Below are 18,249 nucleotides of genomic sequence, written 5' to 3'. Positions count from 1 at the left end.
ACAACAGTAATAACATACCTAATAAATTATACAATTTTGATGACTGTTGTGAGTCATCATAAAATTGCACTGATCATAAGCTTCAGTTTGTGGAACACTACTGGCTTCTATGCTTATGCAGAAATGTATGGACTTAATCAAGTACATGTGCCGAAACTGTTTAGTCACTCTTTAGACGTTCATATGTCTATCAGAGTGTAAGAAGTGAGAAATACTTGGAATATCACTGAGACATGGCTATGACCATCCGTTTTAAACCACTTCCCTTTAAACTGGTTCTGATGAGAACTTTAATAACATTACCTAATAGTTGAATAGCAATGGGGCTGTTTTGCATCTCTCTCTTAATTTGCATACTGTAATTCCTGCTCTACTATTATGCATTAATAAATAGTATGTTGTTAGCAAAGTCATATCAATTTTTACGGGAAAAAAGATAACTGTAGTCTGAAGTGTAGCTACAACCTGGGGCAGTAGAAAGAGAATACCGGGCTTACAAATAATCAGGTGATGTAACTTCACATTCTGAGGCCAAAACTTCTCAACTGCAGGTAACATTCTTTGAATCTCATTCTCATTATTATTATCATTTTTTTTTTATGGTAAGTGGAGGAAGTCATTTTCATTATTTTTTAAATGCAGTTAATAATACTCACTTTGCTACCTGCCAGGTCTGTGCTGAGAATGAAATGAGAATGTATTTGTGAGAGAAAATGCTGTGGAAATTATGAAATGCTACTCAAATATAAGGCATTATTATTGTCAGCACTATCTTGGTATTATTGAAGACTCTCTAGAGGTTAGTCACATAAAAATTCAAAAAAAAAGATCTAGTTGTCAAAATGGACTGACTCCACCAATCTTATTTTGAACAGTCTACTCTTGGATGATCAACTTACCTCGATGGAGGGAAAGGCTGTTCAATTCTAGGGATGTAAATTCACAGATACAGACAAACAGTCTCTCGCCCTCTTTTAGACTGGGAATGGTAACAACTTCCACAAAACTGCTGGGGAACTGTCCTGAAAATAAAAGCAAACATTTCCAATATTAAAATTCCTTTTTTCTGTCTGTGTACCAGGACAAAAACCTTTTTTGTGATCCCATTTATAAACCCTGAATTGAAAACTCACTGAGTACTCATCACTGGAGAATATAGTGTAGAAAACATGCAGTGCACAAAATTAGGTGCATGCAGAACACAGAGAGTGCAATTCAATTCAATGAGCATTTACTGGGTGTCACTCTGTCAAAGGCACACTGCAGAGGGGAAAATGAGTAAGACAGTCTTGGCCCTGAAAAATCTTAAAATTTGATTCAGACATAAAATCGAATTCAGACATAAACGATAATTCAGTTTGAAATCCAGTGTCACATCCTAGGTACACAAATTGCTATGGAAGTTCAGAGAAGGTAGGAAATGGGTCAGGAAGAAAATGAAAAATTTTATGAAAAAGACTACAGTTGAATCTGAAGATTGGCAGGGTTTTAACAAGTAATAATAGACAAACAGGGCCTGTCAGTTGGAACACATCGGAAAGTTTAGTTGATTCCACCTTCTAACTATCTCTTGCATATGTCCACTTATCTCCAGATTCACCACCTCGGTCCAAGCCATCAGCACCTCTCACCTGGATTACTGCAACCACTTCCCATCCCACCTCCCTGCCTTTGGCTTTGCCCTTTCCTATCATTCTTCAATCTGCAGCATCGAGCTTTCTAAAAGACAAATCTGATTGTGCTTAAAGCACGTTTACAGTATCCTGTTTCCACAACTCCTTTCCATGGCATGCGCTGTCCTCCATGATCTAGCTTCTGCTCATCTCCCCATGCCATCTCCCCCCGCTCCACCATTCACACTCCATATGCCAGAATGAACTTTCTCAGTCCTTCCATGTTCTTTCTCTCTCATTCCAGGGCCTCTGAATAATTCTCTCTGCCTATCCTCTTTGCCTTGCTAACTCCTACTCACCATTTTTATCTCAGCTGAGATGTCACTTCTACTGGGAAATAATCTATCATCTCCCAAATGTGGCTTAAGTAACAATAAGAGTCTGTTCTAAGGACTGTATGATATACTCCAGCCCAGACTTCCATAAATATATATAAGTTAAAGATTGGATTTAACATAGATGCATAGTGTGGGGGAAAAACTTCCAGCCTTCCCTTGGCAAATTCATAAAAGAAACTGGTGCTAACATTTTTCAAGAATAGAAAAAAGGAAACCAGGTGCATGGAAAGTGGGAGTTAAGTGCATCTAGGGTAGAGGGCAGATTTAATAAATTTAGGACACCCACGAATCTAGGAGGGCAGCTGGTACCTAACCATGTCAACCTTTTAAAGGAACCAGTAAGGAGAGAGGCAGTGATAACAGACATTCTCTCCTTGCTGGCAGAAACCACAGTAAACACACACAGAAAACACAAAAGGATCTGAAGTGTATTTATTGGGCTTCCCCTTAAACCTTTATTTTTTATTTTTTTATTATTTTTTTTTTTTTGTGGTACACGGGCCTCTCACTGCTGTGGCCTCTCCCGTTGCGGAGCACAAGCTCCAGACGCACAGGCTCAGGGGCCATGGCTCACGGGCCCAGCCACTCCGTGGCATGTGGGATCTTCCCGAACCGGGGCACGAACCCGTGTCCTCTGCATCGGCAGGCGGACTCTTAACCACTGCGCCACCAGGGAAGCCCAAACCTTTATTTTTAATATGGAAAGAAGGGAGGGTCTGTGGTCTATTTTGTACGTGAGGAATTATGAACCTCTTACCTGTCACATCCTCTTTCTTTCCTAGAAGCCAAAATTCATCCACCACTGCCAACACCTCAATAACATCTCCCACAAAGAGCGGCAGTTCTTCTGATACGCTAGGGCAGAAGTCAAAGATGGCTCGAACCACTGAGCCAGCCTCCATCTTTCATAACCTGGAAAGAAAGGTCAAAAGAAATGGGAAAGCATAAGTATTTAAGACACTGTAATATAGATTGGTATCTTGAGAATTATCATTAAGATATAAAGTATCTTATTAATAATAAATTATTACTAAGATATAAAGTATATATAAGACTACTTATAATGAAGTCAAAGCTAAGCAAATAAGAAGTTTGTACTTTCAAAATACTGTCTCATTTCTTTAAAAACAATAATTTCCTCATATGTTTTCATTTAATTCTCCAAGTCATTCTGGAATTGAAAAAAAAAAGTGACTTATAGCTATGTGGAATAGAAAACATGCAACTTGGAAATGCAGACTTTCCAATATGCTTGAAGAAGGCAACATGGGAATTAACATTTTTAAGGTACCAGGCAAGAGGGTGCTCTTAAAATATGGTATTTAAAAAGTAGGGATTTTAAATATGGCATTTCATCTATTCCCCATAACTATCTTTTTTGCTTATCTTTTTCCCTTTGTATTTCCACATGTATTTTATTTTATTTTTTCTTCAAGTTTTATTGCGATATAATTGGCATATAGCTCTGCATAAGTTTAAGGTACAAAGCATAATGATTTGACTTACATACAACATGAAGTGATGATCACAATAAGTGTAGTGAATGTCCATCACCCCATACAGATACAAAATGAAAAAGAAAAAAATGTATTTTTCCTTATGAGGATGGCTCTTAGGATTTACTCTCTTAACAACTTTCATACATAACATATAGCTGTGTTAATTATATTGATCGTGCTGTACATGACATCTCTAGTACTTATTTACCTTATAACTGGGAGTTTATACCTTTTGACTGTCTTTGACCAATTCCCGCCCCTCCGCCCGCCCAGCCTCTGGTCCCCACAAATCTGATCTTTTTTTCCATGAGTTTGTTTGTTTATTTTTGAAGTATAGTTGACCTACAACACTGTCAGTTCCTGTTACACAACTTAGCGATTCAATATTTCTATGCATTTCAAAATGATCACCACGATAAGTCTAGTCATATGTCACCATACAAAGATACTAGTTATTAACTATATTCCCCACACTATACCATGACTCATTTATTTTACAACTGGAGGTTACTTCTTAAACTCTCTCACCTATTTCTTTCCTCCCCTCACCCCCCTCCCTTCTGGCAACCACCTGTTTGTTCTTCGTATCTATGACTTTTTTTGTTTTATGTTTGTTCATTTGTTTTTTAGATTCCACATATAAGTGAAATCATACAGTATTTGTCTTTCTCTGACTTATTCATTTAGCAGAACACCCTCTAGGTCCATCCATGTTATTGAAAATGACAAGATTCCATTCTTTTTTTATGAATAATATTCCATTGTCATGGAATATTCCATTCTATCTTCTTCATCCATTCATCTGTTAATGGGCACTAAGCTTGCTTCCATAGCTTTTGTAAATAATGCTGCAATGAACACAGGCGTACATATATCTTTCTGAATTAGCTTTCTTCAGATAAATACCCAGGAGTGGAATTGCTGGATCATACGGTAGTCCTATTTTTAATTTTTTGAGGAAACTCCATACTGTTTTCCATAGTGTTTGTACCCATTTACATTCCCACCAACACTGCATAAGGTTTGCCTTTTCTCCACATCCTCGCCCACACTTGTTATTTATTATCTTTAACAGCCAATCTGACAGGTGTGAGATGACATCTCATTGTAGTTTTTCTTTGCATTTCCTTCATGTGCCTGTTGGCCACCTGTATGCCTTCTCTGGAAAAATGTCTAGATCCTCTGCCTGTTTTTTAATTGGGTTGCTTGTTTTTTTGATGTTGAGTTGGATGTATCATTTGCAAATATCTTCTCCCATTCAGTACGTGGCGTTTTCGTTTTGCTGATAGTTAGTTTCCTTTGTTGTACAAAAGCTTTTTTTTAATATAAATTTATTTATTTTTGGCTGCCACGGGTCTTGTTACTGTGCGTGGGCTTTCTCTAGTTGCGGCGAGTGGAGGCTGCTCTTTGCTGCAGTGCACGGGCTTCTCATTGCGGTGGCTTCTCTTGTTGCAGAGCATGGGCTCTAGGCGTGCGGGCTTCAGTAGCTGTGGCACACAGGCTCAGTAGTTGTGACTCGTGGGCTCTAGAGCGCAGGCTCAGTCGTTGTGGCACACAGGCTTAGTTGCTCCACGGCATGTAGGAGCCTCCTGGACCAGGGCTCGAACCCGTGTCCCCTGCATTGGCAGATGGACTCTCAACCACTGGGGGAAGTGACTGAGAGCTTTTTAATTTGGTGTAGTCCCTCCCCACAGCTATCTTAAAGATGAGGGTACTGAGGCTCAGCAAGTTAGAAAATTTGTTCAAGATCACAGAGCTTACAGCAGCAGGGCCAGGATTCAGACTGAGTGCATTCCGGCCTCTACCTACTGAGACCGTGCCTGTAAAAAAACCGATTTGACCTGAAGAACAGCAGCAGGACCATACCTCAGTGGCCCAGATTTAAAATGCATTGAAAAAGACAAATCCATAAGAAGAATAAGAAAGGGCTATGTAGATGGCGCCTCCAGACAAGCTTTAGTACACTATACCAGATCAAGAATGTGTTTTCGGTTCAAGGACGCCTACGGCCCAAACTTGCATACTATCTTATGGTGTCTGTGCTGTAATAAGACAATGCGTCTGTTACTTTGTGTCAAGGGAGCCTAAGGACATGTTAAGCAATAGAAAGGGAGGCAATAAATAGAGGGCATATGCCATCAGCCATGATTACCTTCAGCCATGATTACCTTACACTTCTCCAAGGTCTTTTGCAAGGAGCGGCAGAAGATCTCCAGAGTGTCCAGGCCCCAAGCCTATTTTTCTTTATTTGCCTCAAGTATCATTTGGTGTTGGCAGAGATGAGGATTCTAACTTTCATCTCACATATAACAATAAACAACATCAAAAAGCACTAAGTGCCTAATTACAAAAAAGGATAGTTATAGCTCTAAGTTTACAGTCTACAAATGATGTGGACAAACATTTAGGCACATAAGAAACTGTTCAGTCCGTTAATGTGAAGGGCCTATAAGATTTTAATGGCACATGCAACACACATATTACATATTTAATTTGAACTGTTGAGTAAAAAGAGCTTATCTTTGAGTTACTGAAACTTTTTTTCCTATAATGAGATGACTTGGGTACACAATGGAGAAGAGAAGTAGCTAGTACCATTCCCCACATCCTCTCCCACCACATATTTTCTTTAAGTATTAAAAATATATAGAATTAAAATCACACACTGAGGAGGCAGCATAATGTGAATGCAAAGTACGAGGCTCCTTGAGTCAGAGAAATCAAGGTTCAAATCCCAGCTCCGTTCGTTATTAGCTTTTTCACCTTGGATATATTACTTAAACTCTTTGGGCTTCAGCTTCCTTTTTCAGAAAAATGGAGATAATCATACTTTCATAATAATCATCAAGAGGATGGTCATAATGATAAAAATAATTATACTAATGCCTAACATTTATTGAGCACTTACTATGTGCCATGCATTGTACTATGAATTCCCTCACTGAGTTCTCACAACAACCTTATTGTATATAATTGATTCCCATTTTGCTAGTGAGGATACGAGGTCAGAGAGCTTATATAACCTGTCCAGGTCACAAAGTCAGTCAGACATGGAATAGGAACCCAGATCTGCCTGTCTCCAAAGCCTTAACCAGTATGCTAATAGTATGAAAGGACCTAAGCCAGCACCTAGGTGCTCAATAAATGTTAGCAGTTATTACTAAACATCATTCCCATAATCAGCTACAAGATCAAATGTGTGCCACCAATACAGCATCGCCAGAATGTGATATTTCAAGTATATAAACTCTACAGAATTTACCATTTCAACACGTCAAAACGTGGTTAACTTTGACCATGTTTTAAAATAGGCACATTATATACACCCTTGCCTTCTTCAGTAGAAGAAAAGACACTGAACATGAACTTAGTAAGTTCATTATTAAGACCATACCTTACTGTACTCTGCTGTAATACAAAATACCAGTACTATGTAACTTTTAGGTCTTTCTCTTTTAATGTCAGCTTTCCCTTTGCTATCACTTTATTTCCTCTGTCAACTTTTCTACCTCTTTCTAGATTGTTGTTTATAATCTGTTAGGGGGTGGGAGGACCACACACACCCCACCAAAATTATTTAAAGTTTCCAGATAAATAAAAAGTAAACATGCGTCAAATGAGAGGCTAACAAACTCTTCTGCAGTGGTAAAGTACATGTGGTAGTGCTCGAGTCCTTCAACAGTTATTTTTTATGTGCTCTGAGGCCCCTTTCTTACTTTCTGGCTGTCTTCCAGATGTCAAATTTCCACATAAGGGTGGTGCCATAAATAGTTTTTCCCTAAAACAAACAATACTTTTCAAAACCCTTAGCCATCTATAAGTTATTAAAACAATTCCTCAAGGCTGAGCCAGGTAGATATTATTTTCCTTCTACTACTGTATTTTCTCAAATTCCATCTCACTATCAGACTAAATATATACCTCATTATCTAAAGTATCAAGTAAAGAATTAGCATAAGCCCCACAGGATAACTTAGAGACCTACCCTGTTACACGGAGGAGTAACTTTTGTTATTTGAAAGAGTTAAAGCTTCTCCCTGAGAACCTTCCTTCCAGAATATGACTCAGAAGCAGAGGAGGGTCTGGCTCAATAAATACGTTTACTGACTGACCTCCCACCCTATTGGAAGGAGTGTGTAATCGCTGAGGAATACACACCCTGGAAGGGTGATGAAATCAGAGCCTGGCTAAACTACATGATTTGTGGGTGAGACCAGAGAGGAGATCTTTATGTCCTCTGTTTTATGTGGAATATCATGAATTTCATCTGTCTTCCCTGTATACACTATAAAAAGCAACAATTATTGTTTTTGTCTGGGCCATTTTAGAAGCCGGGACTGGGAATTCCCTGGCAGTCCAGTGGTTAGGAGTCAGTGCTTTCACTGCCGTGACCCGGGTTCAATCCCTGGTCAGGGAACTAAGATCCTGCAAGCCACACAGTGCAGCCAAAACAAAAAACAAAAAGAAAGAAAAAACAAAACAAAAAACCACCCCAGAACATATGTTTTGAAACTCAATCATAACTAGCTTATATATGAACTGTTCCACCAACTTCAGATGGAAGTAAAAAGAACTACATTGGAAATCAGAAAGCAGATGGGCTTGAGAGAAAGCAGAGGAAATAAATGCCTGTATGGCATAAAGTCTGGGATATCAGAAAGTTTGCTATGAAAACAACACTTCTTCTCTTGCTGGTGAATGCCAGCCCTTCCACCTTTGCAGAGTCACTGCATTTGAGGTGTAAAGATTCTTCATTCTTCAAACACTTACAGGATGTAAAACTCTATGAGGGAGGAGATTTTTGTCTGTTTTGTTCACTGGTCTGGAGTAATGCTCAATGAGTAATTTTTGGTGAGCAAATGATTTATTGAACTTTAGGAAAACACATGGAACTGTTCATATCAAAATCTCTTCTTCCACTTACCTGAAACTAAAGTAACCATCTCTTCTCCACAGTTTTACCTTCCAGCTTCAGTAACAGTGTCATATAAATCTTTCAGATCAAACATTAAAATCTTGCACTTCATCTTCTACAGCCCACAGACAGTAGGCTCAGCTCTCTGGCAAAGAGCTAAACCAGAACCAGAGTTCAGGTCTGTTTGACTCCAATGCCCATGTTCTTTTTACTATAAATGTTACTTCTCTTAAATCTCACTGGTTCTTCCTCCAAAATCTCTAGATTTCCTTTTTCCTCTCCTTAGTACTCTGATATTGTATTACAAAAATCTTCAAACAGCCAAGTTGAAAGAATTTTACACCCACCACCTAGAGTCTACCATTAAGAGGTTATTGCAGCCACTTTATCACATACCATCTCTCTCTTTATCCATTTATCAGTCCATGTTATTTTTTGATGCATTTCAAATATATTTTATTTTATCTTTGATGCATTTCAAAATAAAGCACAGACATTTCCCCCAGTACTTCAGCATATGTCTTAACTAGAGTTTATTATTTGTTTACAGTTTGTCTGTTTTCTTTTTGGGAAGTACCATTTTCCTCTCTTCTTGGCTAAAGATACAATTCTTTTCTCCCCACTCATCTGTCAGTGAACCTGGTTAATCTTTTAAACTGTCAATCTTTACATATTACACAGTTGCTAAGAATTTACAAGGTTTTCCTACTCTCTATAATTCATTCACATATTCAACAAATATTAATCAAGCCAAACAGAGTCAATCAAATTCCCACGCAGGCTAAAAATTTGGCTCTGCTGGGTAGACTAATCATTTGATGACTCTTTAACCCCATATTCTTTAAATATTTATTCTCTAATTCTGTTGGTGACTGACAGGAGCATTTAAACTCTCCTCTATTGTCCTAAGCAACTCAACTCCTATCCCAAGGTATCCACCCTACACAGGACAAAATAAGACCCTGCAGATAACCTGACCACTCTCTTAGAAGGAGATACTCAGGCTTATCTTTCAATGAGGGAGAGATCTAAAGAGCAGAAACTGTTTGGGTTTTTTTGTTTGTTTGTTTGTTTTTGCTGTGTTTGGTCTTTATTGCTGCTTGCGGGCTTTCTCTAGTTGCAGCAAGCAGGGGCTACTCTTCATTGCGGTGTGTGGGCTTCTCATTGCAGTGGCTTCTCTTGCTGCAGAGCATGTGCTCTAGGCGCACAGGCTTCAGTAGTTGTGGCTCACGGGCTCTAGAGCGCAGGCTCAGTAGTTGTGGCGCGTGGACTTAGTTGCTCGGCAGCATGTGGGGTCTTCCCGGACCAGGAATCGAATCCGTGTCCCCTGCATTGGCAGGCGGATTCTTTTTTTTTTTTTAACACCTTTATTGGAGTATAACTGCTTTACAATGGTGTATTAGTTTCTGCTTTATAACAAAGTGAATCAGCTATACATATACATATATCCCCATATCTCTTCTCCCTTGCCTCTCCCTCCCTCCCACCCTCCCTATCCCACTCCTCTAGGTCGTCACAAAGCACCAAGCTAATCTCCCTGTGCTATGCGGCTGCTTCCCACTAGCTATAGGTTTTACATTTGGTAGTGTATATATGTCCATGCCACTCTCTCACTTTGTCCCAGCTTTCCTTTCCCCCTCCCCGTGTCCTCAAGTCCATTCTCTACGTCTGCGTCTTTATTCCTGTCCTGCCCCTAGGTTCTTCATGACCATTTTTTTTTTTTTAGATTCCACATATATGTGTTAGCATACAGTATTTGTTTTTCTCTCTCTGACTTACTTCACTCTGTATGACAGACTCTAGGTCCAACCACCTCACTACAAATAACTCAATTTCATTTCTTTTTATGGCTGAGTAATATTCCATTGTATATATGTGCCACATCTTCTTTATCCATTCATCTGCTGATGGACAGTTAGGTTGCTTCCATGTCCTGGCTATTGTAAATAGAGCTGCAGTGAACACTGTGGTACGTGACTCTTTTTGAATTATGGTGTTCTCAGGGTATATGCCCAGTAGTGGGATCGCTGGGTCGTATGGTAGTTCTATTTTTAGTTTTTTAAGGAACCTCCATACTGTTCTCCATAGTGGCTGTATCAATTTACATTCCCACCATCAGTGCAAGAGGGTTCCGTTTTCTCCACACCCTCTCCAGCATTTATTGTTTCTAGATTTTTTGATGATGGCCATTCTGACCAGTGTGAGATGATATCTCATTGTAGTTTTGATTTGCATTTCTCTAATGATTAATGATGTTGAGCATTCTTTCATGTGTTTGTTAGCAATCTGTATATCTTCTTTGAAGAAATGTCTATTTAGGTCTTTTGCCCATTTCTGGATTGGGCTGTTTGTTTTTTTGATATTGAGCTGCATGAGCTGCTTGTAAGTTTTGGAGATTAATCTTTTGTCAGTTGCTTCATTTGCAAATATTTTCTCCCATTCTGAGGGTTGTCTTTTCGTCTTGTTTATGGTTTCCTTTGCTATGCAAAAACTTTTAAGTTTCATTAGGTCCCATTTGTTTATTTTTGTTTTTATTTCCATTTCTCTAGGAGGTGGGTCAAAAAGGATCTTGCTGTGATTTATGTCATAGAGTGTTCAGCAGGCAGATTCTTAATCACTGCACCACCAGGGAAGTTCCCTGATTCTTAAATCTGCAGTGATTTTTTTTTTAGTGCCGCAAGGATACTTTAACACTTTCTATGGACTGAAGACCTTGGCAGCTACCTCTTAATCCATTTTTGCTCCCCTGATGTACCAAGGAATACTCAAGATGATATAAGCTGTAGTTCCTGCCCCCAAGAAGCTTAGCTTAGTCTCCACCACTTCCCCAAAATATGTTCTGAGGACACTAATCATATTGCACCCAAATACAAGAGCTCTATGGTCATTATAAACCTGGGAAAGGCTATAAGCCATATTTCTCTCTTGGAGGGGCATAAAAAATAAATACTGAGTCAATCCAGGCAAGAATCACTTTTTAATCCAGCTTTCCTAAATTTATCTGGCAAAGCACACTTTTTTCAAGTCAAACTTTAAATTTTTTAAATTGTTTCTCACCCCACTTATTCATAAATAGTCCTTGTGCAGTTCTAGCCAATCGAAATGCTCTCTGCTCCCATAAAGCACTTTCTGTCCAGAACTTGTTCTTTGTTTACATGCTGTTTCTTTTTTCCATGGGGGGTTCCACTGTCTGTCCACACATTTAAACTCTCCCCACTCTCTACTGCTTCCAGATGATGCCCTTCTCTCTTGCTCAAGCCCACCTCCACCTTTCATGTCTCAGCTCCCTTGCTCTTATTCACCTTGTAGATTTGTGAGACATCAGACTGGACATGTAAAAGTTACAGCCATGAGAGAGAATGTATTAATGAAAACATACTCAGAAATTGGGCTTCCCTGGTGGCGCAGTGGTTGAGAATCTGCCTGCTGGTGCAGGGGACACGGCTTCGAGCCCTGGTCTGGGAGGATCCCACATGCCGCGGAGCAACTGGGCCTGTGAGCCACAACTGCTGAGCCTGCGCATCTGGAGCCCGTGCTCCGCAACAAGAGAGCCTGTGATAGTGAGAGGCCCGTGCACTGCGATGAAGAGTGGCCCCCGCTTGCCACAACTAGAGAAAGCCCTCGCACAGAAACGAAGACCCAGCACATCAAAAATAAATAATAAATTAATAAACTCCTACCCCCAACATCTTAAAAAAAATACTCAGAAATAAAAATAACACTTAAAAAAGTATATCATGCAACCCAAGTGTCCATCAAAAGATTAATAGGTAAACAAAATGTGGCATATACATACAATGGAATATTATTCAGCCTTAAAAAGGAAGAGCATTCTGACACATTCCACAACATAGATGAACCTTGAGCATATTATGCTAAGTCACAAAAAGACAAAAACTGTGTGATTTCACTTATATGATGTATCAAGAGTAGTAAAACCCATAGAAACAGAAAGTAGAAAGGTGGTTACCAGGAGATGATGGGGAGGAAAATGGGTACAGTGTTTCAGTTTGTGACAATGGAAAAGTTCTGAAGATGGATGGTGGTGATTGGTTGCACAAAAATGTGAATGTACTTAATGCCACAGAACTGTACACGTAAAAATGGTAAATTCTATGTTATATATATATATTTACCAAAAGAAAAAAGATTTTAAAAATCTATGTCATAAAATGTGAGAGAATGTGAAAGAAGTCCTGGTAAACTTCAATAATTTTTGATAAGAAACATATATGCAAGTCTGGACAGACTTTACTACAAAAATCTCCTGAGATAACAAACTAAACTTTTCCCCTGATAGACACAGATATCAGACCTGGGATAGACTGAGAACACTGACCAATAAGCCAGTGCTGGGTGTCTTCCACTTCCCCTTCCAGGTCTGTCCTCCACCCTTCTGCTCTGCTCTGTGCTCCACAAGGCTAACCCCCAAGAACTGCATCAAGGCGCTCTTCTACCTCTGGCTTCCAGCTGGGTTCAGCCAATGGGTGGCACCAGCAGGAGATCTGAAGGCAGAGGGATGGTGAGGTTGGGTATTTTATTCCCATGTGTCCCTCCCTGCTGGGCTGTGGGTTGGCTATATTGTTCTACTAAAGGCCACAGCCACCATCAGAAAGCCCCCTCAAAACAGCTCTTTCTCTTGGGTTAGGTAACCACCCGGTTTCTTGCCCCTGAGGTCTGGGTGGCTCACCTGCTATCCCTGGGGTACAGTACAATTCTCTGTTATTTTCCCTAAACCTGTCCATTCCAAGTGGGACCTCCTCAAATTATCCAATTTGAGTGTGCCTTCTATGTTCTGCTGAGCCCTTGACAGATACATGCCCAAAAGGATTTTCTGAATTTATGAGAACTATGCATAAAAAAAGAGACAGGGCTTCCCTGGTGGCGCAGTGGTTGAGAGTCCACCTGCCGATGCAGGGGACACGGGTTCATGCCCCGGAAAGATCCCACATGCCGCGGAGCGGCTAGGCCCGTGAGCCATGGCTGCTGAGCCTGCACGTCCGGAGCCTGTGCTCCGCAACGGGAGAGGCCACGACAGTGAGAGGTCCGCGTACCGCAAAAAAAAAAAAAAAAAAAAAAAAGACAGAAAATATAGGAAACTATATAAAGTTAGTTTCCTAAATCTACCATTCTAAATCTAGGTGAGAGATAAGAGGTAGATATATAAATTTTGAAAGCTTAAAACATGTTTAGAAAAATATTGATGCCTGGGGTCCTGTGCACCCACCCTTCAAAAAAATCTCCACTTTTTTGACAGATTTGGTGCATCAGACCCAGACTCTAAATTGTTTTGAAATTCTGAGTGACCTATTTTACTACTAGGAAAGTAGGACACAATGTGTGAGAGCTTTGAAAATTTACTATATTCTTTCAAATAGCACTGATGATACCTTGCACATTCTTCCTAATATTGCCCAATTCATAGTATAAGTCTAAATTCTGGACTTTCAGAAGAAAATTTCTGAAGGAGTTTCCTTAACTAAAAGACAGTTTCTCCTTTCTTGTTTGCGCCTACAAAGTGGGAGGTACATCTTTGTCAACCTGAGAAGAGATGCAAGAGGGTCCTCTTCGTAGGGACTCTCCAGTATAGGTTCCTTCAAAGGAATATGCTTTCACGAGCATCTGGAAATTTCCTTATGTCTTGAAACTGAACTCTCCATAAAACATTTTGGGGAATGGAAATCCATTTAAAAAATTTCAAGTCCAAGCAATGAAAAGTAATATTTAACCTCAAAAGCAATTGCACAGTTCTCTTATTCTTGGCAATATAGGACTAAAAAGAATGAGCTCTTTCCTCTGGGTGAAAGGATAAGAGGTGTCAGAAAATGAAGTCTAAATCTGTTTCCGGAAGGAAATGAGAGAAGCTAGGAAAACATTATTTCCTCCTCTGGTTTATGTCACTAGAGTTCATTTTGGACAGAAGGTCAGCAGTCACTGCCAGGTGATTACTCAGAGAACTAGCAACAGATGAAGAGGAAAAGTAGAACCCACCTAGATCATGGTGGCCCCCATGAAGCTGAGCAGCATGGCCTGGGCTAGCTGTCCTCCAACAAGTATCTTCTTCCAACCCACTGTGCTCTCCTGATGACAGCAGCACTGACTCACATGTACTTTGCTAAACAGGTTACGGAATGTTGGACTGTAAGAAAAAATAAAAAGCCTGTTCTGACTTAGGTGGGATGATCAGAGAAATGAGGTAGAAAAGGAATCTGCTATTGTAAACTGTCTTACAGTTTATATTATATTTTGCTTATTTCAAACTTGTCTCAAGTTGGAAGGCAACAACCTCAAGCGATGGAACAGGACATAGATCAGAGTTTCTGCCAATCATGGAAGGGCCCTTCAGTCCTCTTCAGGATTTAAACGGAACACCTCTCATCTAAAACAACTAATTTTTTTTTTTTTTTTTTACAAAAGACAATTTAAATTAAGAAAGCTTCAGGATTGACTCTTATGGAATAGCTGTTTCAAGTAACTTGAAGGATTCCACCCTCCTCTCTCCCCCACATTAAGCTGATATTTTTCTCCCTTTTCAGTTATTTTAAAAATTTCTTATATATCTCTACATCAATTTTGTCTTTTTTGGCAAATTGCACTGGTGGAGGAAGGTTCCAAGACTAATATTTTAGGACTACCAAATTTGAGGACATTTACATTAAAGAAACATTTTTCAAATGGGTCAACCTAAGAGTTCCTTAAGTACTTGCTCGGGTTCCCATTTCTTAAATCCTGCATGAATCTCAATTATGAAATTTAAGCATCACTGACTCCTAAGTAAATACATTGGACATGTCTGAGCTAAGGAGCTTTATTAAAATTAACAGCTGTGATACGTTTTGTATACAATAAATGCCCAGATAATACAACTGACAGCAGCTGCAGAAGTGCAGATTAACTTGAAACTATAAAGTGAAACTTCAGGGTGAAGCTGCAGTTAACAAGGAACAAAACAAACATGTGATAACAGGCAGTTTTTAGGACAGTTTCCAGGAGATGCCAAGAACATTTATTAACCCAAGCTATGAGGATTAATAGTACAGAGATCTGCAAGGTAAGCATCTTTTTTCTTTTCCTTATCTCTTTCAAGCACAGGCTATTTTTTTGGCTAAAGAAGATTTAAAAGACAAGGAGTTTCTCTACCCTTCAGGTTTTTTACAGTATAAAATATTCTTGATATTTTGTAAGAAAGAATCAGAAAAGGAATTTAGAAAACTAAAGATTCTGAGAAAGAAAAATAGGGAGGAAAGAAACTGTGCAGTTGGAGTTAAAAATAATTGAGACCATTCTCAGGGTGAGTGATTCTAGATCATTCTACGCAGTACCAACTTCCAAGGACCGTGGAAGAGAGGGACCAGCAGCTCTATACAAATAAGTAAAAACTAACACTTCTAGTTATAGAAACTAGAGTCACTATACTTGAAAGGAAAATGTATATATGGATCTTCTGGTAGTTTCTATCCAAGATGAACCAGAGAGTTACGCCAAGACACAGCAAACTTGGTGAATGGTGGATTCCTTAGATGGTATCAATGGGGATTAAATGTCCTAAGTCAGGATGTTCAAACCTAAAATTCAACAATGGAAAGGTTCACTTGATTTAAAAGAGATATCTCACAGGAAAGGAAGGGCAATGGTATGATATGTAAAGAAACTAATGTATCTACATGGAAACATGTGAATCTAGGAGTGAAACATTAGGAACTGTAGCTAGGATAAGAAAAAAGGAGAAACAAACAGGTGGGAGATTTATATTACAGGCTGCCATGAGAGATGAAGAACAAAGATGATATATTAATAATAAGATTACAAAATCGATACAGAAACTAACCAAAAGTAGTGTCTGGTAGTTGATATGAGCTAGAATACTAATTCCTTAACAAACAGCAAATACACACAAATCACAATCCAATTAATTAGCTACATCCTAGAGATTTCAGAGTCCTTTGCTGGGCTATCCAGGCAGCTAGCATGTCAGATCATGGTGATTCCTAGCAAGAGGAATGAAGGAAATAGTTCAGGACTTTGCTCTAGTTCTGCATACTATTTTGTTTTGGCTTTTTTTCTCTAAACCATGAATAGGTGTTAAATTTTATTAAATGCTTTTTCTGCATCTACTGAGATGATCATTTTCCCCCTTCATTCTGTCGATGTGGCAAATTACATTGATTTTCAAATACTAAGTCAACCTGCCATTTCTGGAATAAACCTACTTGCTCGTGATGTATTACTCTTTTTATATAGTGCAAATTTACTTTGTTGGAGATTTTACACCTATGTTTCCCAAAGGATATTAGACTGTAATATTCTTTTAAGTGTCCTTGTCAGATTTGCCAGTAAGGGTTAGGCTAGCCACATAAAGAACTGGAAAATGTTCCTTCATCCTCTAATTTCTGAAAAAGTCTGTGTAAGATTGGTATTATTTCATCCTTAAATATTTAATAGAATTTGTTACTGTAATAATCTGGGCCTGGAGAACTTCAAGGAAAGATTTTTCATTAAAAATTCAATAGCTTTATCACATATGGGGTTACCCAAATTTTTCATTTCTTCTTGTACTGATTTTGTTAAGTTGTATTTTTCCAAGAAATTTGTCCATTTAATCCAAGCTGTCAAATTTGCTGCATGAAGTTGTTCAAAATATTCCTATATTAAGATTTTAATATCTGTATGATCTATAATGATATTGGAAATTTTGTTTTCTCTTTTTTCTTAGTTGTGCTAGGGGTGTATCAATTTTGTTCATCTTTTCAAAGAACCAACTTTTGACTCTGCTAAATGTCTCTATTGTTTGTTTTCTAGTTCATTGATTTCTTCCTCTATTATTGTATCTTTGTTATTTCCCTCTTTCAACTTTAGGTTTACTCTGTTCTTCTCATTCCTGTGAAAACTTAGATAACAGATTTTCAACCCCTCTTCTTTTCTAATATAAGCATCAAAAGCTATGAATTTCCCTTTAAACACTGCTTTAGCTACACAGATTCTGATACAGTGCTTTCACTTTCATTCAGCTAAAAATTTCCTAATTTCCCATTGATTTCTTCTTTTAACTATGGGTTATTTAGAAGGGTGACATTTACTTTCCAAATATTTCAAATACCCAGAGATCTTTCTGTTATTAATTTCCAGTTTAGTTCTGCTGTGGTCAGAAAGCATGCTCTATATTATTTTAAATTTATTGAGATACTTTATGGCCTGGCATATATGGTCTATATTAGTGAGCGCTCTATGTGCACTTGAAAAGAATGCAGTTGTTGAGAATGGTGTTCTATTAACGTCAGTTAGGTTGAGAAGATTGATGGTGTTATTTCATCTCATATATACCCTTGCTGATTTTTTATCTACTTACTCTATTAATATTGAGAAAAGAATGTTAAATCCCTAACTTATTGGGATTTGTTTTTCTCTTTAATTCTGTCAGTTTTGCTTCATGTATTTTGAAGATCTGTTACTAGGTAAATGCACATTTTGAGTTTTTCTATCATCCTGATAAACTGACCTTGTTATCATAACAAAATGTCCCTCTTTATCTCCTTACCTTAAAGTCTACTTTCTCTGACATTAATATAGCCATGCCAGCTTTTCATGCTTACTGTTTACTTGGTATACATTTTTCTTTTTATTTATTTTTTTATTATTATTTTTTACTTTCAACATGCCTATGCCTTTATATTTAAGGTACATCTCTCTTTCCTCCCAGCTTTATGGAGACATAATTGACATATAATATTGTTCAAGTTTAACATGTACAATGTGATGATTTGATACACATATATATTGTAAAATGATTACCACAATAAGGTTAGTTAACACATCACGCACCTCAA

The 18,249-nt window shown here is 38.5% G+C and overlaps 1 protein-coding gene across 5 annotated transcripts in view; it reads right to left on the bottom strand.

Annotated features, from left to right (window-relative positions):
• DNMBP (dynamin binding protein) overlaps positions 1-18,249 on the bottom strand; it is a 111,093-nt gene that overhangs the window by 73,692 nt on the left and 19,152 nt on the right. For 3 of the 5 annotated variants that reach the window (XM_067709715.1, XM_067709716.1, XM_067709712.1), the window contains exons 2-3: positions 2,769-2,923; positions 900-1,022 (exon numbers count right to left, since the gene is read on the bottom strand). In XM_067709715.1, coding sequence (XP_067565816.1) covers positions 900-1,022; positions 2,769-2,913 — 268 coding nt within the window. In that variant the 5' untranslated portion in view covers positions 2,914-2,923. Of the gene's footprint in view, positions 1-899; positions 1,023-2,768; positions 2,924-3,517; positions 3,745-14,416; positions 14,710-18,249 lie in introns of those variants that run through there. The other 2 variants (XM_067709713.1, XM_067709714.1) reach the window with 2 other exon arrangements.

Source organism: Pseudorca crassidens, chromosome 16 (genome assembly GCF_039906515.1).
Source record: "Pseudorca crassidens isolate mPseCra1 chromosome 16, mPseCra1.hap1, whole genome shotgun sequence".
NCBI classification, from domain to species: domain Eukaryota; kingdom Metazoa; phylum Chordata; class Mammalia; order Artiodactyla; family Delphinidae; genus Pseudorca; species Pseudorca crassidens.
This window is presented reverse-complemented; position numbering and strand designations above follow the sequence as displayed.